At 39.8% G+C, this 25,023-nt stretch overlaps 1 protein-coding gene across 9 annotated transcripts; it reads right to left on the bottom strand.

Annotated features, from left to right (window-relative positions):
* Positions 1–310: 310 nt before the first annotated feature.
* On the bottom strand, positions 311–23,951 carry LOC109918019 (heterogeneous nuclear ribonucleoprotein Q). Of its 9 annotated transcripts, none has more exons than XM_048600794.1 (12): positions 23,809–23,949; positions 22,759–22,921; positions 18,629–18,747; positions 15,986–16,093; positions 11,857–11,970; positions 11,403–11,579; positions 11,184–11,319; positions 9,772–9,977; positions 8,697–8,846; positions 7,843–7,964; positions 4,947–5,452; positions 311–3,097 (listed from the first exon to the last, which is right to left on the bottom strand). In XM_048600794.1, the coding sequence occupies exons 2-12, from the start codon at positions 22,919–22,921 to the stop codon at positions 3,072–3,074; spliced, it is 1,827 nt and encodes a 608-aa protein (XP_048456751.1). In that variant the 5' UTR covers positions 23,809–23,949; the 3' UTR covers positions 311–3,071. The 9 variants fall into 9 exon arrangements, with proteins under 9 accessions (XP_048456751.1, XP_048456750.1, XP_048456749.1 ...); XM_048600793.1 differs by having other exon boundaries at positions 311–3,100; XM_048600792.1 differs by having other exon boundaries at positions 4,932–5,452.
* Positions 23,952–25,023: the final 1,072 nt, after the last annotated feature.

The following is a 25,023-nucleotide window of genomic DNA, read 5'->3' on the forward strand; positions in this document are numbered from 1 at the left end:
TACAATACCCATAGCTGTACAATCTAACAAAATGTCAAGGATCACAGAAAGCAACGATCACTTGAGTGACAATCTAGGGTTAAGAGAACTATCTAATTAAAATACAATTATAAAACTTTCCTTGCATTTTAAAATAATTTTCTAAGCATAAATGAGAGAGTCAACAATTCTATATTGCCTTTTAGCTAGTTCATTGTCAACCTGTTTTGCCAAACCCTTACAAGCCAAAAGAACAGTGATTTTCAGACACAATGCACCTTTTGAACACAGACTGTTTCCGCCAAAGAAAACTTCCATTGGAAAGACAGAGTTAAAAATCAAAATCTTTATTACAAAAATAAGTTACACTCACCTCCAGCTTACAGTATAAAACAATGTTTATCTGCGGGAATGAACAATGATGGTCAATGCCAATGAAATCTTGCTGTATTTAGCAGTAAGTTCCTTAAAAAAGGACAAGTAACATCTCCAGTTTCCATGGGTGGATGAAAGCAATGATTGATCAGAGTTTTAAACTGAAATCACACTATACAGAAAACCAACAACTTCCCTCACCCCCCCTCCCCCCACATTTTGTTGCATTCAGATTTTAATCTTTTGTCTACTTGCAAAGTATGGTATATATTTAAAAGCTACAATATCCCTTTTTAATGAGACTTAAATTAAAACTTTCACATATCTTAGTCTTCTATTCCTCATTTTTTGACCTAGATTTTTATCTAATTTCCTTGGCCTATATCTATCCAAGCCTGATCCACGTCTACATTTCCAGAAAACATGGGCAAATATTTGAGGTGGGAAACCATGCTCATGTGATCATGCAGTTACTGATACATCCTTGCACCCCACACAGCTGCACTACCAAAACAAAGACATTAAACCCACAATGTCTGTTATATATCAACAGCATAACATGATTATAGCAACAGCATAATTTAAGGGGTACAAGCATTACATTTTGAAACAGATTGGAACACTGACAAGCACTGCTCTGGACAAAACGGAACAGTAGTACAAGTGACACTGCAGACTGATCGTTACAGACATGGTAGAACCAATATCAAATACAGCCTTTCACAAAAATCTGATTTTTGTGGTAAGGATATTTTAAAAATCTACACCAATTTTTTCTCATCTTCTACCTCTATAACCTTGGTTTGCAAATCTAAAATCTTCATCTTAATTGCATGATAAGTATTCACACATGGAACCTTCGTGATAAATGCTAACATGCTTTTTAAACCATGGGAAATTTGTGCATTTCCCAACAAAAAGCTGCAATGGCAAGGAGAGCATTTGACTTGTATTCTATCCCTAATTTAAGGGCATAACAAGCCAACTGTACCTCCAACTAAAGTCAACTCACCCAGAACAGAATACACAGGTTAAGCTGGAACCTTGTGGTTCAGCTACTTACTAGATAAAGTCATTTTTTGGTAGTATTTTACTATTACTTTAGGTTACAGTGTCAAGTATTCAATCTGGAATTAAAATTGCGGAACTATAACACTAAAGTATTCCCTATATATTCAAAACTAAATTCATTATCTCCCACTCACCCAAATTAACACTTGCATAGTGTTAACCCAGCTATCCAATTTAAAACATCTTATGGTACAATCTTTTACAAGTTTATTAAAAACAAAATGGGCTAAGTCTACAAATGTAGTGCTACAAATTATGAACACTTACTAAAAACATATCCCAGTAGCTTGCTACAGGTTCAAGGAAATTAAATGCGTTCTAAAGTATGATACTGCAATAGTCTTAAGTTGTTTAACCCCTTTAAATATGCTGAAAGCAAACACCCTAATTTAACCTAAACTCTGTCACTAGTAAAAATTATTCTCAATTATCAACATTAATTGTAGTTTTGCACCTAGTTATTGAAGATAAACATCAAAATTTGATCTATTTGGTGTAACTACTAATAAGACATGGCATTATACAACTTTAGGAACCAAGGAATAGAAATTGAAAAATTTCCAGGGGAAAATGCAGTTTGGACAGATGAGACATTTACAAAGCAACAAACTGCCACTTTAAAGGGACACCTTATAAACAATGCGTGCTTAGTTCAGTTTTGCATCAAATCCAAACAAACTGGATTGAAGAATGCAATTTATACCAACTTCATTAGAACACAAAGATATGCGCATTTAGGACTGACCTACACAAAATCATCAAAAGGGATATTGTACTTTATTTCAGAATTTATGGTTTGCAGTCAAATTGAATTTTCAATTCTCAACATTTTGTTACTTATAAAAGTAACATCTCCTTTCAACTATCATACAATCTAAGGCTAACAATAATATCTGAAAAGGCAAGACAGCAATTTCAGTTTAATAGAGACAAAAGCAAGACTTGTTTCTGGTCATTTGTAATAATGATAGGGTCAAACTAACTTCATACACCCCATGTTAGCCAGAATTAAAAGAAAATCCAGTCTAGAAATAAAATACAAAAAAATCTTCTCTTTTGTGGACAAATGTAGCAAACAAGCCTTGTTTTTGTCTTACAGTTCTCTATTTACAATACACAGGGTAGTTTAATCCTCGGCTACTGAGGTAGTCAACCAACCCTTTTTTTAAAAAAGATGGGTTCAGAAAAGAACCATTTTTCTGGAATGCTCGACTACCTGATATTTTGGTGATTACACGTCCATCTGCAAGTAGTTCACTTCTTCAGAATAATGACATACAGAATTTGTTTGAGGTAGTGATGAGCAATAACAATATAGTACTACAATCAGTTGAGCTTGAATGCGATTGTGCACGGTTTTAAGTCTTCTGAGCAGTCTGGCATCATGAATCCTATGAACATTGGAAGTTTGACAAACAAACAATTTCAATGTGATCACCCACCACTACCTCTGTACATTACAAAAAGGTACATTTGCTATACAAAATTTAAAAATTATAGTCCATATATGTTTAAATTTGAAGCTCTTCATTTCCTTGGCTGTTCCCGCTCTCCACGTGGCGTCATGGTCTGGAATCTTACCATCATCTCCATTAGCAGCTTCCAGTGTAACCTCCATATAGTAAGTCAGTCGTCATCAAAACAGGTCAGGACCGGCCTCGACCTCGTTTTCCTGCTAGCCAGGCAACAAAAGGAAGCCATTAAATTAGGATCCAAAACTAAACCGATTTTAGAAAGAGAAAAAAAGATTGACACATGGCACTGCTTTTAATAGCACATTGCTCCCATTAATGCAAGAATTCAATTCTCCTGCATTTCAAGATCAAAAATTAATAACAAATCAAGCAATTACATTTGAGTGCAACTTAAAACCAAAGGAGTGTATCATTTAACTTAATTAGATCCCAATTTATTAAAAATACCTCAAATCATTTAGAGCAATAAGAACGATTTGAAGCCTAATTTTATTCAAACAGGTTGAATGCATTGTGCAAAATTAGCACTGAAGTTCATTTAGAATTGAGCTAAGAAATGGTACACTCCTGTTTTCATAAGGATTTAGAATCAGGTGACATGTTTGAGCAACTCAGTTAAACAAACTTCAATAATTTCATTATGCAAATAAGCATTTTAGGGATTAAGCAAACAATAGACATCATTTAGTGCTGAAAATTAAGCTGTTAATTTGTGTTTGGAGATTTAGAAATGCATTGTGGAGTTATTTCTTCATAAATATATCCTTATGAAGAAACATTAGCACCTGTTAAATTCAATTTATAAACAAAGATCTTTATTAAATTCTTAAAATATTTATGTGGTTTCATTCCCAGAATACCTTCATGGCACAGATAGCAGTGCATACGAGATTCAGGTTAAAGGACCCAAAACAGCAATGCAGCAAGTGAGCCAGAAGTAACTAATGTTCAATCATAATTTTACACATGTTGTTAGATCAACCTGAACTACACTGCAAAGAAATTGGAAGCCTTGCAGAATAAAGACTTTTGTTGGGGGGGGGTCACTGTAGGATTTTTTTTTAAAGCAGCTAATGTCTCAATTTTAATCAATCATTCATAAATATAAACAATCCATGCAATTAACTAAATCGTGCAGACATGAACACACTCCCCTAGTCTTTCGTTCTGTAATTTAACCACTTTGACCAAGGTTTTCCATTATGAATTCTTTGGAGAATTTGGATGACTTTTTTGTCAAAAAGGAAAATTTATGCAACAAATGGAATTTAGTTAAAATTCATGTGGTTTAGTAGAATTTTGAAGTTTTATTGAAATAGACATTGACAGTAGATAGAGAATACAAGAATGAACTTGACAAAGTGTCACTTCTGGAATAGCCAAACGAAATAACTGGTAGTAATTTTGAATTATCAGTCAACAACAAACAAATTTATTTAGGTTAACTTGCCTACTCCTGGCAATGCAAGTTAGTAACATACAGCTTCTTCAGTTACTTCAAATACAAGAAATTCAGCAAAAAAGCAACAAGCTAATTTTGCAAATTACGCATTAACTTTAAAAGCCACAGAAACAGAACTACCAGTAATGTACATACACAAAAGCCAAATGAGATTATGTTTAGTTATGAGCCAGATTTCTAAAAACTTTTTTGGCAAAATCATGATGAATTATGTCCACCCTCTGCTAACAGAACGATGGAATGCCTTTATCAAAATAGCCGAATTCCAAAAAAAAAACACAAAAGAAAGCCTTTCCCACTGTCAAGTGGAATTGTTGCAGAGTATGCAGTAAAGTCCCAAGTGAATTGTTTTGTAAAAATATATGTACATATCTGCAATAGGAATTCTTGCCAGATGTCACCAATTAGCAAGCGGCAGCCAATCAGATTAAACGCTAATCTGCATTTCAAAGTCAGTTCAGATAACCTACTAGTCATATTAACTGAACCCCTAACGGTCTATTTCCACTGTTGCCCATAAGTATCCTGATAAAACTCCTGGTTGTTCTCAGATTTGTAACCATAGTTACCAGAATAATCACCACCTTGGAGCGGTTGCTGAGCAATAGGTTGGGAGCCCCAGTTCTGATTATTGGTCTGGCGCCGCTTCGAATCTGGCTGGTTGTACCCATCAGCTTTTCGTTTGCCTCCTACATTTCCACCGCGGCCACCCCTCACACCACGTACCCCGCGGCCTCTCTGCTGCACTTGGGCACCCCCTCTTGCACCACGAGCACCTCTCCCTGCCATTTGACCACGCGGTGTGAATCCAGATCTTCCACGTGGTTGGGGAACTCCACGAGCCCTGGCAAGAGGGGCACCTCTTCCACTTCTGCCACCTCTTCCTCTAGTAGTTGTCTGATAATCATCATAGCCATAGTATGGATCTTCATATCCTCCACGATAATCATGGTAATCATAGCAATAATAATCATAATCTTCATAACTATAGTAATCTAGAGGATAGCTGTAACCTCCTCTGGCTCCACGTCCTCTGCCTCGTGTTGGAGGGGGCATGCGAGGAGGAGGATAGTAGTAATAATCCTCATACCTGGGAATTAAAAAAGTTGATAGTTTGTACTCAAGCCCATAAATTTACACTGTTAAGCAATTCTTTTCAAAATTAAAACCAGAGTCTCTCATTCAGTTTCAGTTACCACACCTAAAAAATCAAGGTCTTGAGAAGCAATACAGCAGATTCACCACAACTAGTTTTGTCCCTTTCTACTTTCTCTCCTGAGAAATTAGAAAACTGAAAAGAAGAGGTTGTAATCATGATAGACCGGCTGATATTTTCCCACCCCTCAACTCTGTGGTCATGGAGGGTAAAAAAAAAAATTGTTCGAGATGAACTAACCGAATGGCCTAACAGACTGGAATGAATAACAGCCAAATGAGCTCATGGCAAGCTCATTGAGACTTGGGTGTTGGAATTGGAGAGAACGACTGCACTGGCACAGTAGATTGCGCTTCCAATCCAATTGCAGAAAAACAGTTAAAACAACTGATTGCTATAAGTGATGAATAATTGATGTCAACTGTACTTCATACCTTAAAATAAGAAACATCTAGTCTAGAGTACTAATAGGCAGAGGGATCTGGGTGTACAGGTACACAGGTCACCGAAAGTGGCAACACAGGTGGAGAAGGTAGTTAACAAGGCATACGGCATGCTTGCCTTCATCGGCCAAATGACCGTTTCTACATTGTTGTTCTATAATTTTGAGTTGTATTCTTTCCTAGTATTTTGTTGCAAAGCATTTCTCAGTTTTGCTGTAAAGTACTCAAAACCTTGGTGAGTAGTGCCAATAACGACGGTCTCATACAAAACAGATGTTCATTTGTTTTAGAAATCTTTATTCACCTGCTCTAGAAAATACTATTTACAGAAATCCCTGTTCTTACATTTTTCCTTGTCACTTTTGAAGGCTCTGAATGATGGGAAGCAGTGCCTGAATTTTCAGTACCTTTGCTAAATTGACATTCTTGCTGAATACTGACAACTAGTTTAAGATGGTTATTTATCTTGGAATTGAAATCATGGTAATTAGTGTTAATGAGTTATCTGTGGCTTGTTTCATTCAGTCATGTAAACTGAGGGTGAAGTACAAGCTGGAGATTTATGCAAGTGTAAATTGTACGACAGTTGCACGAATAGTGATGCTGTATACCAAGGGCAGCAGGTGGTACTGCCAACTTGTCCGTTAAGTTGTAGAGTCCTACAGACATATACAGTAAGTGGCAGAACCCTTAACAGTACTGATAGGCAGAGGGATCTGGGTGTACAGGCACAGAGGTCACTGAAAATGGCAATGCAGGTGGAAGGTGGTAGTCAACAAGGCATATGGCATGCTTGCCTTCATTGAGTTTAAAAATTGGCAGGTAATGTTGCAGCTTTATAGAACCTTAGTTAGGCCGAATTTGGAATATGGCGTTCAGTTCTGGTCCCCACACTACCAGAAAGATGCAGTGGCTTTGGAAGGGATACAGAAAAGATTTACCAGGACGTTGCCTGGTATGGTGGGCATTAGCTATGAGGAGAGGTTGGAGAAACTTGGGTTCTTCTCACTGTAACGACGGAGGTTGAGGGGCGACCTGAAAGAGGGTTACACGATTATAAAGGGCACGGATACAGTGGACAGTCAGAAACTTTTTTTCCACGATGGAACAGTTACCAGGGGCCAGGTTTAAAAGGTGATCTACGAGGCAAGTTTTTTTTTTTTAAAAAATACAGAAGGTGGTGCGTGCCTGGAACTCGCTGCCAGGGGAGATAGTGGAAGCAGATACTATAGTGACATTTAAAGGGCATCTTGACAAATACATGACCAGGATAGGAATAGAGGGATACGGTCCCCGGAAGGAGAGGGGGTTTTAGTTGTGACAGGCAGCGTATCGGTGCAGGCTTCGAGGGACGAAGGGCCTGTTCCTGTGCTGTAATTTTCTTTGTTTTTAAGCACCATTTAATACAAAATGTACACCTTAACTATGGACAAAGAATGATGGTCTCAAAAGAAAACTGTCAATCCTCTACATGCAGTTTCCATTTTCAAAGATCAGGAGCTGAAAAGCAACAGGTTTGAGAAAGAAAGGGATAGTACTGCTGCACCATTGAGGCCTGTTAACACTTCATGACTATACAGAAGGAAGTACTGTGAAAACGACCATTAAAGATGCAAAGGTTCTGATACACCACCTATTTGATGGCGCTATTATGATCAACAGTAGATTTCCACACACTATCCATCCAACCCATGCAAAAAGCTGGATTTGGTCCAGATTCAATGCACACTGAAAAGCACCACCATTTTGAATGTAATCTTTCCCACCTCTTCTTTCTACCCCTACCCCCCCTACCACTGCCCAGGGTCTTGTTACATTTTAGAAACACACATTGCAAGTATGATTTAAACTATAAACACCTGAAAAGTAAAATGCACTCACGGTTGAGACCGAGCAGCCTGTCTTTGAGCCTGCCGTTCCTTTTTCTTCTTGTCTGGTGGCTTAGCAAGAACAATTTCAATATTTTCACCTTCTAAATATTTCCCATTCATTTCATCCATAGCCTGTCAAGTAAATCAAGCAGATAAATAATGATTGTGCTGTAAAACAGTCTTTGTACATTAGAATCAGAAATGAAAATTAGAAAATGTTACCATTATAGGCTACCTTCGACTGTAATAGCTTGAATGTCACATGCAAAAACTGTTCCATTATGAGTTGTACTGAATTTCAGTAAATGTGTTAACAGGCAAACCAAATTTGTTACAAGATGAAACATCCACCAACTAAAGCTGATGCTAAACATGTTTTAATGTCAAAAGTACATGGTGTTCAGATGTTTAAGTTATCCTACAAATTTAAATCTACAAGCCGTGTTTAAATGGGATTGATTTAACCAAATTGTTTAGGTTTACAAAAACGTGCAACGGGTACCAGTAGCCAGTTCAAAAATCAATTACTCCGTACGGAGGGAATTTAAAAAAAGTCATTAAATTGCTGCAATGAAAGATTGCATGAATTGATTGCCTGTCCATCTTCATAGCTAGCAAAAAAGCATACTCCTCAAAAAGCTCCCTATGAAAAACAATCGTATTTCAGTACACCATTAATGTATTAACAGAAACTAACAGTGATCTCAGCAAATTGATTATCCAAAGTCTTAATCAGTCGAAAGATGGTGAAAAAGAACTTTGCATCACAGATCACAGCAGACTCAAAGTCTGTAATTTACTTGGTTACATATGCAATGTCTCATTTTGAAATCTGAAAATAGAATATTTCTGCAGAATTTTTACCTTCACTGCACCATCTCTTTCATCAAAGTGAATGAATGCATAATCTTTTAGTTTCTTCACACGCTCTAACTTGCCAAACTGGCTGAAGGTTTTTTCTAGTAATTCTTCCGTTACTGTACTAGCCAAGTTACGAACAAACAGCACCTTCACCTACAATGAGAAAATACATTTAAAATATGACATCAACTTCTAAATATCATTCTCAGCATTACAACAACATTAAACTACTGTTCATAGTGGAATGTTGCAGCTCATTGTGGAAGCAAGCCAAAATTAGTGTTTAATTCTGGCAGCTCTGCAGTTGCAATTTTGAATTGTTCACTTCAGAATATGGCCACCATCACCAAGGCAAATCTGTAGCACCCACTCCTGGCTATCCTGGAGTGGATGGTAGCGGCTGCATTTTTTGAAACATTATAGACTAAACACAGCAACGATATCTGCACAATGCTATTAGTTAAGGAGTTCTAAATTTTGAAGCAAAGAAGGGAAAGCAATACACACTTCAATTGAGGATTCAGAGAGGAACGTGTACTTTGTGATTACCCCAGAAATCAGTTCTGTACCTCCACTTTGTGCAGGTGCTTGAAAGATCCTACTAAATAAACAAGTTGCTTTAATACATCCTTCTCATGAAGATTGAAGTCTGGGAATGAGTAGGTTTAGTCGAACAGAAAAAGAGGTTAGATCAAAGATCTTCCCAACCTGGATGGTGTTAAGATTCTCAACTATTAGAGGTGTATCCACCAAGACAGCATTCTATAACCCTATAAATATGTCTGGTAGATTATGGGTACTTTGAGAACCAGAATGAGACACTGGCTGCAGAATAGTCTGTCTCGCATCTTTTAAGTAGCGAGCCCAGAGTTAGGTCAAAATCAAGACCACTAGGATGCTGTCAGCACCTGAGGTTAGGAAGGGAAAACATACTGAAATGATGCTATTAGAGGCACTGGCGAGACTCCATGAATTGCCATAGGAATGAAAAAGCTTGTCACCTCCATACTTGACATCATCCAACAGATTATTTTAAATAAATATTATAATTAACCCATTATGTCGCAAGGATAAATACCTTTGACATGACCTCTGGATCAGGATCCTCAATAGGATCTGCCCATTCCACTGTTACAACATTGCCCCAGACCTTCACTTTTCCACTCATAAGTCTGCGCCTGGCCTGGGCAGCAGACTTATGATCTTCAAATTCCAAGAAACAGAAACCCCTATTCTTCTTCTTGTCATCTGGTTGGTGGTACAGTATCACATCTGAGAGTCCTTCTGTCAAAATAAATTAACAAGATTGGACAGATCAAAAAAATTCCACTGGCTTATTTTTATACATTTATCTCGTTTCTGGTCAAGTAGCTTCTTTTGTATGTCTCTCAGTAAAGCATGAGCACCTATGTAAAAAGAATTATTAAATATGGAAGAAAGATCATGCAACATTAAAAACATTACCCAGAAACATGGGAAATAGTCACAAGAATTCCTTCTCTCCCAACAGAATCTACAAAAGTGATTTGCTTACAGATTGCCTGGTGGATGAAAAAGGTGAAAGTGGACAGGACAACAGTGGACGGCTGAAACTTTGCATTTCTCTGCAAGAAACAATTTTTCATCCACAGCCAAGGCTGAATGCAATGTGCTCAAAATTTGATCTGAACGAGTACTACAGGCAACCAAACAGACCACTAACAATACCATCTATCCAAAAGTAATATAGCACAATTGTAAATTTTTAAAAACAGAATAGGGCTACAGATAGCAAACATCACTGGAGCAACATCGGGCAATACCTGATCACGATCTGATAATCTGGGCCACGGTTCTTTGGCTCCACTAACAATTAGCTAACACAAGTCATTGAGAGAGTTACAATTCAAGTTCAAAGGAGCATGATTCAAAGAAGAGTCACATTATACCAGAGTGGGAAGATGGAGAAAGAATCAGCACAAGACCCTTACCTAGGCTGTGATCAATAGGTCTAAGCATCCAGAGACCAGCAGCATAACAAGGGCATTAAGGCAAAATTACTGACTAACTACAAGTTCAAATCAAGCTGCTACATGATTTTATCATCTTCCTGGAATACAGCAATGAAACAACTATGAGGAAAACACCAGCACAAACCTACACCAGTCCAAATTTTCAAAAAAAAAAAAATGAATATCACAGTGATTATACCAACAACTAACCCAAACACAGGCATTAATGCTCAAGAGAGCATTTTGCTGCAGTACAACCAGACTTCAGCTTCTTCAGTCAGAAATACAAATCAAATACTTTGGAAATGAACTATACTTTGGAACAGTAGAACAGGATGTCAAATTTATCCCATTCATCCAAGAGATTCAGGCAATTTAACTGCCTAGATCATGCTGGAAAGCAGTGATATTGTGTTGGTTTGCTCCTATTCATGTGGCTATCAAATAGGCAGTATGCATCAACTGGGATAATGTGATGAGGGAAGTGATGCAATTTTACCTGTAACTTTACCAAATTCTTCCATAATCTGCTCCTTTGTCTTGCTTTTGGGAATGGATCCAACGAAAAGTCTGTTGTTTGCCACAGAAATGCAAACACCAATGTGTTTACCAGGCCGAATTTCATGGTTATCACACTGACAAAATTGATAAAAGAGTTAGTTTATGAATCCTACTTAAGCGAATAGATATACTGTGTGTTTGCACCACAGAACCTTACCAATTTGACTGCTTCCTGTGCTGCTTCTTTGGAGCAAAAGGTCACAAAAGCATACCCTCGATTTAAGCCAGTCAGAGGATCCATCATCAGACGCAAATCCCATATTGGGCCAGCTTTCTCAAAGAGAGGGACAAGTTCATCTTCAAAAAGATCCCGTGGTATTTTGCCTACAAATATCTGACAAAATTGGATCAATGTTAAAGCACTCATGGTTAAAGTAAACTGACAGACTACAATCCTTGTGTTGACCATGTTCTCTTCACATCACTAACTAGTGTGTGGCTAAACAGACTTCAGTTTTCAAACTAGCACTTAATGCTCTTACCTGGCTGACCTAACAAGTTTACACCTAGACATGCTGTTCTTTTAACTACATTGCAACGAATGCTGCCCCCCCCCACCCCATCCCCAACATTCAAGAACTATACAACATTTATTAGACAATGTTGCTTACCTCAGTACCAATGTTAGGTTGAGGACCTGAATGTGTTGTAGGTGGAGGAGGACCACCATACTTCCTCTGCCCTGTAGTGACATCAAGCGTATATCCTGTTCGTTCCAAGAGGGCCTAAGAAAACAGAAATAGGTTCAAGCATCTAGAACCATCAATACCAAATCATTCAAAAAAAACGGCCGAGAAAACAAGGAATACAGCCCGGCCAAACCCAATTGCGAAAAATGGCCAAATTTTAAACCACAGCCAATGATAGGTTCACATACAATTTTCTACCTACAAAGTAAGTCCTCGGTTGGTATGGAAGGTACAATCACTTTCAGTTTACCAGGATAATTTGCTCCAACCTGCACCTAATAACTCTTATGCACATGGATATTTTAGACACAACTGAACTCGATTATAATCCCCAAGGTCACACTGAACAAAGCATCAGTGAGAACTATTTGGAATATTGTGAACAGTTACGGTCTCAAGGAGGGACATACTTGCATTGCAGTTCAGAGAATGTTCAAATTGATTCCCAGGATAAAAAGATGGTCTTTTTGAGGAAAGGTTGAGCAGGTTTGGCCTGTACCTATTGGAGTTTAGGAAAATGAGAGGTGATCTAGTTAGAAGACAAAGATTAAAAACAAGGGGTCTCCCTTCAAGACAGGGAGGAGGAATCTTCTCTGAATGTGGTTAGTCTTAAGAATTCTCTTCCAGAGAGCATTTGAGGCTGAGTTATTGAATATATTCAAGGCAGACTTTTAAATCAACAAGGAGTCAAGGGTTAAGACTTTAGACATAGTCACGATGGTATCAAATAGTGCAGCAACCTCGATGAGCCAAATGGCCCACTCCTCCTCTTCATTTATGGTTGTAAAACAACTTGCTATTCAAATCTAGGAGAACCACTAGAAGGTAACAAATGACCACAGAAGAAAGACCCATCTCAACAGGTATTGATGAGCTTGTGAAATAGATCAAGGTGGTAGATGAAATTTAAGAAATAGAAGTATGAATAAGGACAGGCAATACATTCCATAAAGATCACCATTCTAAAGGAAGGATGCAAGAACAGAAACACCTGAGGTACATTTGCACAAATTGTTAGTAAAAGGCAGGGAAGTTGAGAATGCCATTAAAAAGACATACAAGATTATGCAATTAGCTTGACAGTAGGAAGCCAAATGTAATAGTGGAAGGATTCTTGTTGGACTAGAGGCCTGTGACTAGTGGTGTGCCTTAGGGGTCGGTGCTGGGCCCAGTGGTGTTTGTTATCTATAATCAATGATTTGGATGAGAATGTATAAGGCATGATTAGTATGTTTGCAGATGACACTAAAACAAACGATATAGTGGACAGCGAGGAAGATTATTAGAAATTGCAGCAGGATTTTGATCAGCTGTGGAAGTGGGCTGGCAAATGGAGTTTAATATAGACAAACGTGAGGTGTTGCATTTTGGAAAGTCAAATCAAAGGAGTTTCATGGTGAATGGTAGGGCCTTTAGGGTGTACTGGACCTTGGAGCTCAGGCGCACATTCTCTGAAAGTGGAGTCACAGGTAGACAGGGCACTGAGGACAAAAGTTGGGAAGTTATGTTGTAGTTGTACAGGACATTGGTGAGGCTGCACTTGGAGTATTGCGTTCAGTTCTGGTCACCTTGCTATAGGAAGAATGTTATTAAACTGGAAAGAGTGCAGAAGAGATTTACAAGGGTGTTGCTTGGTCTCAAGGGACTGAGTTTATAGGGAGAGGTTGGATAAGCTAGGACTTTTTTTCTGTAGAGCATAGGAGACTGAGGGGGAATCTTATAGAAGTGCGTAAGATCATGAGTGGCATGGATGGGGTGAATACACTCAGTCTTTTTCCCAGGGACAGGGAAATTAAGGACTAGAGGGCATCAATTTAAGGTTAGAGGGGAAAGAATACATGGGAACCCAGGGGGCAACTTTTTGTTTAGAAAGCACATGTGGTACGCATATGGAATGAGCTGCCAGAAGTGATTGAGCCGGGTACACTAACAGCATTTAAAAGGCTTTTGAACAAATACGTGGATAGGAAAGGTTTAGAAGGATATGGGCCAAGTGCAGGGAAATGGGGATAGCATGAATGGATATCTTGGTTGGCATGGGCCCGTTTGGGCCGAAGGGCCCGTCTCATGTAGTAGGATCCTATGTCCATAGGAGGATAAAGCATAAAACCAAGAAAGCCGGTGGATCTTTGAAGCACAGTGGCTTGGCCTTAATTAGTGCAGCATCCAATTTCAAGAACCCAGGACCAGAAAATCTTTAGGGGAACATTTCCAGGGGCTGATGCAGACTGGAAAAGTTGGTGCTCACCTTACAGGATATTGAGAACACTTGGAGAAACAGAATGTTGAGGTTATCTAAACAGAAGAAATAAAGAGAAACCATTCTGGCTTGCAGGGGAGCAGTACTAACTAAATTGCTCTTCCAGAGATGAGATACATAATGGAATGCTAAATGGCCTCCTTTTGCGCTGTAATCATTCCATGCTGCCATACTATCAATGTCTTTAGATATTAGCAAAATAATTGACAAGAGCTTTTAAAAAAAAAGGATGATGCATCTTCAATCTCAGCCAATTTAGAAGTTATTTAAAACATCTATATTTCCAAACCAGCCCATCTAGAGCTTGAGTTAAAATTAGAAATTTTTTTTTTTTTTTCTAAAACCAGCACAAAACAAATAAGCAGTGAAATGTTTGCCACCAGTACACCAAGCAGTATGATCCTGACCCGTAACATTGAACTGTCAAGTAGTATCAATAGAATTTCTTAAAAATCTTGTCTTTTGTAATTATTGGCAATTGATTAATCGAAATTTGGTTCGTTATTGAAATTGCTCACTCCTGACCAAGGGCACCAATTTGAGTATTTCAGTGTTCCTCAGCACTCCTTCCCAATTGCCAGCAAACACTTCTACAAACTTCACATCTCTTCTGAAGCAGTCCACCAGGGATCAAGAATGATTTTCTTCCACTTTGGAGCTGTAGGTCCTGAGGTCATTTGACAGTCCAAGGAAAAGTATACAGTTAACAGCAGGACCCTGAACAGCATTGATGTTCAGAGGGATCTTGGGGTTCAAGCCCATATCTCCCCGATAGTGGCCATGCAAGTAGACAGGGTGGTAAAGAAGGCATATAGCATTTAAGAGACTTTTAGATCTGCACTTGAATATGCAAGGAATGAGAGATATGGATCAAGGGCAAGCAGAAAGGATTAGTTTAAAAGGGCATCATGTTCAGCACAACAGTGGGCCAAAACGTTGTACAGTTCTATGATACAGCAGGATATAGACTAGTTGGAAAGTTCGATGGAGAAAGGGTGGATGGGAGTTAAATATGGACAAATCGGAAGTAAACCAGCAGGACCCTTAGAAGCACTGACATACAGTGGATCTTGTGGTGCAAGCCCATAGCTCCCTGAAAGTGGCAACATAAACAGATATGGTGGTAAAGAAAACCAATACATCAATTGGGGCACTGAGTGTAAAAGTTAGCAAATCATACTGCAGCTGCAGAAAACTTTAGTTAGTTCACATTTGGACCACTGTGTGCAGTTCTGTTGGCAACATTTTAGGAAATATGTGGAGGCATCGGAAAGGGTGTGAAACAGGTTTACCTGGATGTTGCCTGGATTGGAGTGCATTAGCTATAATGAAGGGGTGGACTAAATTGGATTGTTTTTCTGGAATGTCAGAGGCTGAGGGGAAACCTGAAAGAAGTACGTGAAATTGAGAGGCATAGATCGGGTGGATAATCAGTCTTTTCCCCAGGATAAAAAATGTCAAACACTAGGGCACACAGTTTTAACGCAAGTGTCAAGTGTAAAGGGGGATAGGTGTCTGGAACATGTTGCCAGGGGAGGTGCAGATATGATACCAATGTTTAAGAGGCATTTAGACAGATAATGAACAGGCAATTAATATAGAGACATGGGCCATTTGCAGGTAGATAGGATTAGTTTAGAATGGCATTACGGTCAGAACAGAGTGGGCAAAAGGGCCTGTTCTTGTGCTGTACCGCTCTGTTGGAGATTTTCCGTTAACTTAGGCAAAAAATATTTACCACAAGATGTCAGACAACAAGGAACACCTATTGCCTCAATATTGGAATTTTACCTTAATTTTTGTCTCATCTGGACCTTTATTAGCATCTGTTACTTTAGATCCTTGCTTTTCCCTCTGTCTGTAGGTCTTCATTACTCCACATAGAAAAGCACTTTTATTCTATACAGAAAGAAACATCACAATAAGCCTTCAAAGTTGTGACTGCATTTCTGAAAATTACAGGAATTAAGCAACACGTTTATTCCATACAAGCATTGTTAAAATTGCAGTTAGATTGCACTTTTCTGATGAGGAAGGTCCTACAATGTTAAAACAATGCACCCTCCAACTGGAAATATTTTAGACTGCTAAATTCTAACATTGGCAAGTGAAATAAGTCCATCCCTCGCATAAAAACAAACTTATCTGGCTACTTAAAATACACGTGCCTCCTGCATGCTAGCAATCCTGATTCCTGAAACTTCTGATCAGGAGATTCAGGGAACAATCATCCAGCCCACTCTTCAACCCTCCAAATTGTGACGTCTCCCCACTCCCTGGGGAGTTATACCAGCTAACCCAACACGCATATATTTTTCTACTGGAGTTGAGTTCCTGCTCGAGATCCAAAGCTGGAGGCAATGCTATGAAAGAGAGGGCCCCAATGGTTTAAAAATGCTGGGGCTTTTACTGTACATTTTAAAAGTAAAACTACTCCTGCTCACCTATCCTCCCCGAACGCTGACCACACACGCTGATTGAAGAGCACAAGTTTTGAAGGTTATCTTGAAGTGGATTGTAAAAGCCCCCCTACTTATAAAACTTATACAGGCTCATTTCAACAGTAGCAGTCCAAGCTTTGGTTTGAATGAAACAAACACAATCTTGAAAAAGACTGCCATGCCAGAGGACACTGACGGTGTTGGTTTGAGGGGTGTGGCCACAAGATGGGGATGGGGGCGGCCACGACAGAGCACGAGTGAGAGCGCGTGTTGCCTAGGGGGCAGCACTGGAATTAAATCTCTCGAAAAGTCAACAAGATTACATGGCCCTTTAACTCAACCAATTGAACAGGACAACCTTTAGCAGCGAGCTGCCGTCTTTGGACCACTGCAATCCATTTGATGTAGGTACATCCACAATACCATTTGGGAGGGAGTTCCAGAATTTTGACCCAATGACAGTGAAGAATAATGACATTTCCAAATCACGAATGACAAACGATGTGGAGGAGAATTTGTCAATGGTCCTCGTCCTTCGAGATAGACACAGTTATGGGTTTGGAAGGTGCTATTCAAGGTCCCTTGGTGAATCCTTGCAGTGCACTGTGCAGGTGGCACATATTGCCATTAATAAGCATCAGCAGAACAGGGACTGAATGTTGGTGGATGCAGTGCCAAACAATGGGAGTGCTTTGTCCAGGATCACATCAAGCTTGTTTAATGTTATTGCACTTATCCAAACAAGTGAAGAGTATTCCAACATACTTCTGACTTGTGCCTCAAAGGTGGACAGGCTTTGGAGTCAGGAGTTACTCGCTGCAAGATTCCTAACCTCTTGCAGCCATTATATTTACATTGCTAGTTTACTGCAGTTTTGGGACACTAACCCTTAAGATGTCTTGGGGCAATGGCTAGGTTTTCTTGTTGGATGTGGCCATTGCCTGGCACTAATGATCTGAATATTATTTGCCACATGTCAGCCCAAACCCAATTATTGGGCAAATCAGATATGATGGAAAGGTCGTTGAAGTAAACTAAGATGGTGGAGCTTAGGACACCTTCCAAAGAAATCCTGCAGAGATGACCGACTACATATTCCTTTGTGCAAAGTATGACTCCAACCAGCAGAGAATTTCCCCTCTGATCCCAAATGACTTGAGCTGGTTGCACTCTTTGATCCTGCACTGAACCAGATGTGGCATAGATGTCGGGGGGTGCTTATGCATAGTTGCTGGCAGGAGACTCCCTTACTCATGGCCAACTTGTCTTAAAAATTCATAGGGTCCAGAGTCAATGTTGAGGATTCCCACAGCAACTCACTCCCAACTGAATACCTCTATGCCATTTAAACTGACGTGTCTCAATGAAGTCAACGATTTCTCCACTTCTGATATACATAATTTACTTTTAAACTCAACCTAAGGAATAGATTATTTCCACTCAAACTGTTTTCTTACGAGTAAGGATTAATCAAACAATGGAACATGAAATTCAACCGTTATTAACTACCTTAAAACAAAAGACTTGCACGAGATATACAAAAGTCTCATTGGTGTAACTATTAATTCACTATGGTTTAAAATAAAGTACATTCAACCGATGTTTAATCTTGATATTAAACTTACATTGAACTATACGCATGCTGCAGTACATTTACATACCATTTCCTATTTATATTACTATTAGGAAAGAATGAAATAATGTCATAAATGTGAACTCCAAGAATGACATTCATACCATTATGGCCAGTTTCTCACAGCTATTGTTTTAGCTAAATCAGACAACCAATTGTGAATTTATTAGTAGGATAAATAAACTTAATATAGTGATACACCACACTTGAAGTTGAACAAGTTGATCCATTTGAGCACTTGATTGTTAATGGCAGGTTTCAAACTCAACTGCATTCATACTGTTATATCATTTAGAATTCACTATTTGTAATCTGTATACAATGTTAGATTTTGAATGACCATAACAGAACAATTCTTACCTGAACATGGGAAAGATCACTTTCCTTAAACTGTTGTAGTACTGACAATGCACCTTCTTCATTGAATTCCCTCAAGGCATCAATTGCTCTCTCGTCTAAATCGCTGTGAGAAACCAAACCTACAAAACAAATCCAAGCAAACACTAATAAACAAGATTTTTCAGCAATGCAAATCCAACTGTTCTCCAAAATGTTTTAGTCAAAAGAGCAATATACATTAGAAATGTGACTTGAAACAGGATCCTCATTTTTAAAGGTGAAAATAATCTCAACTCATCTCACAAAATGGCATGGAAACCCCAAATTCCTAAAAGCAACACACACTATCCTCAGTTCTACTGCACCAGTGACAAATACCAGGATAAAATTCTCTCTCTACTCAGACACAAAAGGGTTTTGATGTACTTAAGCCGATGACCACAGCAGAGTATTTTAACCGATGTAGGTTAACATTTTTTGTAAAGCTCACGTTTACATAGGGTACAAAGGTTTACAGGATTAGAAAAGCAAGATGTTATTTAAAATGAAAGAAAAACAAAATTGAGCTCTCCAGGGTTCTCTGCTCCTGAAAGAAAGTAGAAATCAAATATTTAGGAAGTCAGATGAAATGCTGGCCTTTATTGCAAGGGAGAGGACTATAAAAAGTTTTGTTGCAACTGTACAGGACATTATTGAAACCAACACCAAGGGTACAGTGTTGAGTTTTGGTCACTTAAGGAGATATCTGCATTAGAAACAGTTCAGAGATGGACTGGGCCTAAACTTTACAAGAACGAGATTCAATCTTAGTAAAACAAAAGATGTTGAGGGGGCTCAACAGAACAGCTGTTGAGAATATTTCTACCTGGAAAAATTTAGAACATGGAGGCCATAGTTTTGGGAAAGGGGATTGGTCCATTTAAGGAGGGAGAATGGGAGGAATTTCTACAGAGGGCTGTGAATCATTGGAATTTTATGTCCCAGGCAGCTATGGAGGTCAAGTCATTGAACAAATCCAAGATTGATTAAAAAAATATATACTTTTAAAATATAGTTGAGTCAAGACAAGACTGACAGGGTAGACACAAAATAGCAAGGCCAAATATCAGCCATGATCTTGTTGAATGGAGCTGAGTCATTTGGTATACTTGTATTAGAGGTATCACAGACTAGAATGCAATTTAAGTGTACAGTTATTTAAATTTACATAGTGCCTTTCAAGTATGAAGGGGCCCCAAGACATTATATAGACAAAAGCATTTAAAAACCAGAAGCATGAGTGAGCTCTGTCAGGTGGTATTAATTTGATGACAAAAGGCTGGTCCAAGTTTAAAAGTCTCTTAAAGGAGGGAAATAAGGTACAGTGGAAAGGCGTAGAGGGAATTCCAGAGCTTGGAACCTAGGCAGAAGGCATTGCCACCACTGTTGCAGCAGTTATAACTAGGAATGTACTGATGCCAGAAGTAGAGGAGCATGTGCCTGAGTGTAGGGATGATCACAGAAGATTACAGGACCCAAGAAAGCGGTGAAACAAGGATCAGCATTTCAAGACACTGCTTAACCAGGAGCCAAAGTACATCAGCAAACTGGGTGTTGCGCAAGTTTATAGTTGTGGATGCCTCAAGTTTAGACGGAATACAATCTGGGACACCTATCAGAAATTAGTCGAGTGGAGGACAAATATATCAAAGTTTCAGGAACAGGCTCAAACTAGGACCAAGTCAGGTGATTTCGTTGAGATGGAGAAAAAAAAAAGTCTTAATGACAAATGCGATTGCAAACGCATCTCAGAATCAAACATAACATCAGGGTCACGAACAGACTGGCACAATTGTAGAGTATTGTCATGGAGAGTCAAATGTACAGCACAGAAAAGACCTTTTAGGCCAAATCATCCATGCCAACCAGATATCCTGAATTAATCTAGTCCCATTTGCCAGCATTTGGCCCATACCCTTCTATTCATGTACCCAGCCAGATGCCTTCTGAATGTTGTGATTGTGCACCAAGCCATCTGTGGCAACTCATTCCATATGCACACCACCCTCTGCATGAGAAAGATGCCCTTTAGGTCCCTTTTTAAACTTTCCCTTTTCACTTTAAACCCATGCCCTCTAGCTTTGGGTTCCCCTACCCTAGGGAAAGATCTTGGCTATCCACCCTATCCACGCCCTTCATGATTTTATAAACCTCTATAGAATCAGAAAATTAAAATTTTAAGTGGAGGGGGGGCCAAAAACACAGCTGCACTGCCCCCATATTTAATTGGAGCTGTTATTCTCATCCAGTACTAGACATTGCATAATCAGTCTGAATTTAGCAGAGGAGTCAAGAGAAGTCTGATAAGCTAGAGCTGGGTGCCATCAAGCTGCATGTGAAAACGTACCCTGCGTCTTCAAATGGGGGTGTTGAGGAGCAGCACATAGGTGAGAAGTAAGGGGGATAAAGATAGATCCTGGGGAGACACCAGAGGTTATGGTGCTGGGGCAAGAAGATATTGCAAGTGATTTGACGTGAGAGCAGTCCCACTTAGCAGAATGACAGTGGAGGCAGTATAGCAACTGTACAACAAAAAAAGCTGTAGATCAGGGCAATGAGGATGAAGGAGGAAAGTTTACCATCATCACAGTCACTCAGAAACCAATTTGTGACTTTAGTAAGAGCCTTTTTGGCACTACTGCATGAACAGAAACCTGATTGGAAGGATTCAAGCAAAAGGTTTGGGAAGTGGCAATGAATCTAAAGGGTTTTGATAAGAAAGGCAGGTTGAAGATGACCTGGAAGTTTGCAAGGGCAGTCAAGTCAATGGGTTTTTTTTATTATAAAGGTTAGGGTGATGGTGGAAGATTTTAAGTAAGAGGGGGTACAATTGAGGGATAGAACTCATATCAATTAACGTGGAGGCCTTCAGGAGATTGGAATGAGTTGGCAAATCAGCAGTGATAAGTTTCAGCATAAGAGAACAGAGACAGGACAGAGATAGGTAATTTTAAGAAACTTCAGGGGATTCCAATAGCCAGCCATTAGCTTAGGCAGTTTTTCAAGCAGAGTGGTGGAGAAGGACATTTCCCATCAATATCAGAATAACCTATAGCTGAAGGCTCAAAAGGTAATATTTCTTCAAACTTTCCTGGAATAAGCGAAATAACAGGTCTATAATATTCAAAGATGAAGGGAAAGGAATCTTTTGCAGTTAAATTTTATCCATGAAGTAGAGTTAACAAGATGAAAAACAACTTATAACTCCTACCACTAGATACTGCTGTTAAAAATATGGAGGTAAGAACTGAGCAACAAATCTAGGCCATATGTCAGACAACTTATCTATCATAAATAACCCCTCAGTGGGTGTTGACGATCCCATGAACCTGCTGAACAGCACACACTCTCCTAGCCAATTGTAATCTCAATTAACATTATTGCATGATTTGTTTTAACAAGTTTCTTGTTAATTGGAAAAGACTGGTAGGTTCAAATCTGCCTTTACTTCAACAATGACTACAGTACAGAAGTATTTTATTGTCTATGAAGCATACTGGGACATCAAGATTGTAGCATGGTTCACATTCTCTAAACATCTTCAGACTAAATAATAAAATGGCCAGAACAGCAATAAGAACGAGACATAGTCGTTTTCTGGTGTGATTTAAGAGGTTGAAGTTAACTTATGACTCAGAGGGCTCTAGCAGAAACCAACCAGCTCAGAAAAGGAAGCCAAGCATGATCCTTCTTCTCTGCAGGCTTAAATGTTACACTGGGCAATGCCAGTGCCTGCATGACCATATGGTGAATTTCAACCTTTCAAGAAAACTATCCATTTTGTTCTCTACGTGAACTCTGGCTCTAAATGAGATTAACTCAACAAAAAGATGGCTGTTTTACTGATCTTGTCACCTTATTCTTACATACATATTTCCTTTGTCTATAAATAGATGAAGATCACTTGCAGGATGAGTCAGTCCAAGCCACCCCCTGCAATCCATGCAAATGCAGCAATGTGTTCTTTCCTTGATGTATCCCCATATTTTTATGGAATTGAAATTGTATAATCAACACAAAATGGACACAAGAATGTATCAAATTGAAATAGGTAACAAATTGATAACAAGATGAGTTTTAGTACAGAGTACTCATGCAGTTTGCAACCATACCTGCTAAATACATTTCATCTAGCTTGTCCGCAACTTTCTTTGGTAAACCAGCACTTAATAAAGTTTGATAGTGTTCAGATCGAACAACGGCAGTGGAAGTATCCATCGGCTCTTCCGTACCATTTCCATTCATATGCTCGGTAGCCATTTCTTCAGTAGACATCTGTACACGTGTACACAAATGAAAGCAAAAATAGGCGCGGTAAATGTCTTAGAAATTGATAGCCCTAAATTGACAGTACTAAAAATTATTAAAACATTTGGAGCGGAAAAGGACTAGACATGACCAGGCTGGCTAGGAATCATATCGCCAGATCCGTTTGCAGTGATCTCAGCTTTAGTCATCGTTCCCAGCCCAGACAGCAAGTCTGCATCAGTAATAGACTCTAGTTCAAAGATAAATGACAGATGATAAAACAGGCCTTTTTGCCTCTTCGAACGGAGCACGACAGCGAATACCGGTTCACCAACACATATCTGGGATGCAGCAACAGCGGGAAGTGCCGGCCAACTAACACCCCGTCCAGTAACTGGGAAAGGGAACCCGAAAGGGAACCACCGCCACCCCTCCAAAGTAGTCAGGGCCACGGAGGGGGAAGGTCAGGTCGGCAGTGATGGTCGGAGAGACAGGGAAAAGGAAGTCAACTCGGTCCTGTCTCGTTCCAGCTTTCCCCTGCCATCCCACAGCCATGTGACATAGACAAAGGCCACAGTCCGGCTTCTCTATGCTACGAATCCCGGACCTAACAACTCCATCCCTTCCACTTACACAGTACACAGTCTGCTCATTCAGTACGGCAGAGGTCTCACTGTCCAGGCCCCGGCCCACGCCTACCCAGACTGAGGCTCCGGCTCTGCCTGCGGCCCATGGATTCGCTGACACTGCTCGATTTTCGGGCACAGTACCAGCCCCCTCCCACCCCGAGTTACAACCAGGGACAACACCAACTCATATGCCGCTCTATGCCAGCAAAGTCAAGCATGCAGTCAGGTAGATGTGATGCCGGCTGATGCTCCCCAAATCCCTCCCTGTCAGTTGAAGTACCTTACCTTCCCCTTTCCGTTCTCTCACACACCGTTCGACAAAATGGCGGCTCGGCGCGCACCTCCCAGAGACCCCAAGTTCCACTCACGCGTTCTCATGGTGGGGTCTCCCAACCTGCCCCGCAAGGACATCATCAATGGTGGGCGCGGCCCCAACGTTGGTCCCGCTCCCTCATCTTTTCCATTGGGTACAAACAGCTGGTGGCCACGCCCCCAAAGATGAATGACAGGGCTCCAAGGAATGCATGGCCGCAGAACGGAAAAGCCCCGGCTCATTTCGAGCTGGAAACTGTTTAATCTTCACTTTGTAAAGGATGTAAGCCAATGCCATTCTTATTTAACCTTTAGACCCGATATCAATGCAGAGATTTTGTAAGGCACCCTCCCGAAGACCAATCATAGGGTTGTAATACCATAGAATGAAACCGTCCGGCCCATAAGATCATACGATTTAGGAGCAGAATTAGACCATTCAGCTCATCGAGTTTGCTCCGCCATTCGATCATGCTGATATGTTTCTTAAACCCATTCTCCAGCCTTCTCCTCGTAAACCATTCTAATCCAATCAAGAACCTGTGTCTATCTTAAATTGACTCATTGATATGACCCAACAGCCTTCTGCATCAATGAGTCTCACAAATTCACCACCCTAGGCAGAATAAATTCCTCCTCATCTCAGTTCTAAAAGATTGTCTATTCATTCTGAGGCTTTGCCCTTGGTTCCCAGTCTCTCCTATTAATGCAAACATCTTCTCCACATCCACTCAATCGAGGTATCTCAGTATCCTGTAAGTTTCAATCAGATTCCCCCTCATCCTATTTGCATTTTTTTTCTCATCTCTTTGTTATCTTTCCAGGAGGTCACCTAGAGCCAAATCCTCCAGGAGCAGTTCGGAAGGCAAAGCCGGAGTCTGTTTGAGTATATAACGGAGTAAACTTACTGGTGCAGAGAACACTTAAAGAGAGAACACTGCAAAACCAAAAAAAACCTAATTAATTTTAAACAATTAACTAGGTAGAGGTGGCAGGTCAGGTCATGTGTTGTAGCTGTATGATGTGGGAGCTAGCTGATCCCATTGAGAACGGCAGTGACCACATCTGCAGCAAGTGTTGGTTGCTTGAGGAGCTCTGGCTCAAAATCGATGAGCTAGAATCCGAACTCCAAACACTGCGGCACATCCGGGAGGGGGAGAGATACCTGGATGCTGTGTTCTAGAAGGC

The sequence above is a fragment of the Rhincodon typus genome, chromosome 9 (genome assembly GCF_021869965.1).
Source record: "Rhincodon typus isolate 14 chromosome 9, sRhiTyp1.1, whole genome shotgun sequence".
In the NCBI taxonomy this organism is placed as follows: domain Eukaryota; kingdom Metazoa; phylum Chordata; class Chondrichthyes; order Orectolobiformes; family Rhincodontidae; genus Rhincodon; species Rhincodon typus.

Bases quoted from the DNA above. Each gene is read 5' to 3' on its own strand.
- LOC109918019 (XM_048600789.1), bottom strand. From the start codon at position 22,921: ATGTCTACTGAAGAAATGGCTACCGAGCATATGAATGGAAATGGTACG. The intron at 11,320-11,402 runs GTAAGGTTCTGT...CAATTTTGTCAG, and splicing joins CACAGGAAGCAGTCAAATTG to TGTGATAACCATGAAATTCG. The intron at 7,965-8,696 runs GTAAAAATTCTG...TTTACTTGACAG, and splicing joins AAAGAGATGGTGCAGTGAAG to GCTATGGATGAAATGAATGG.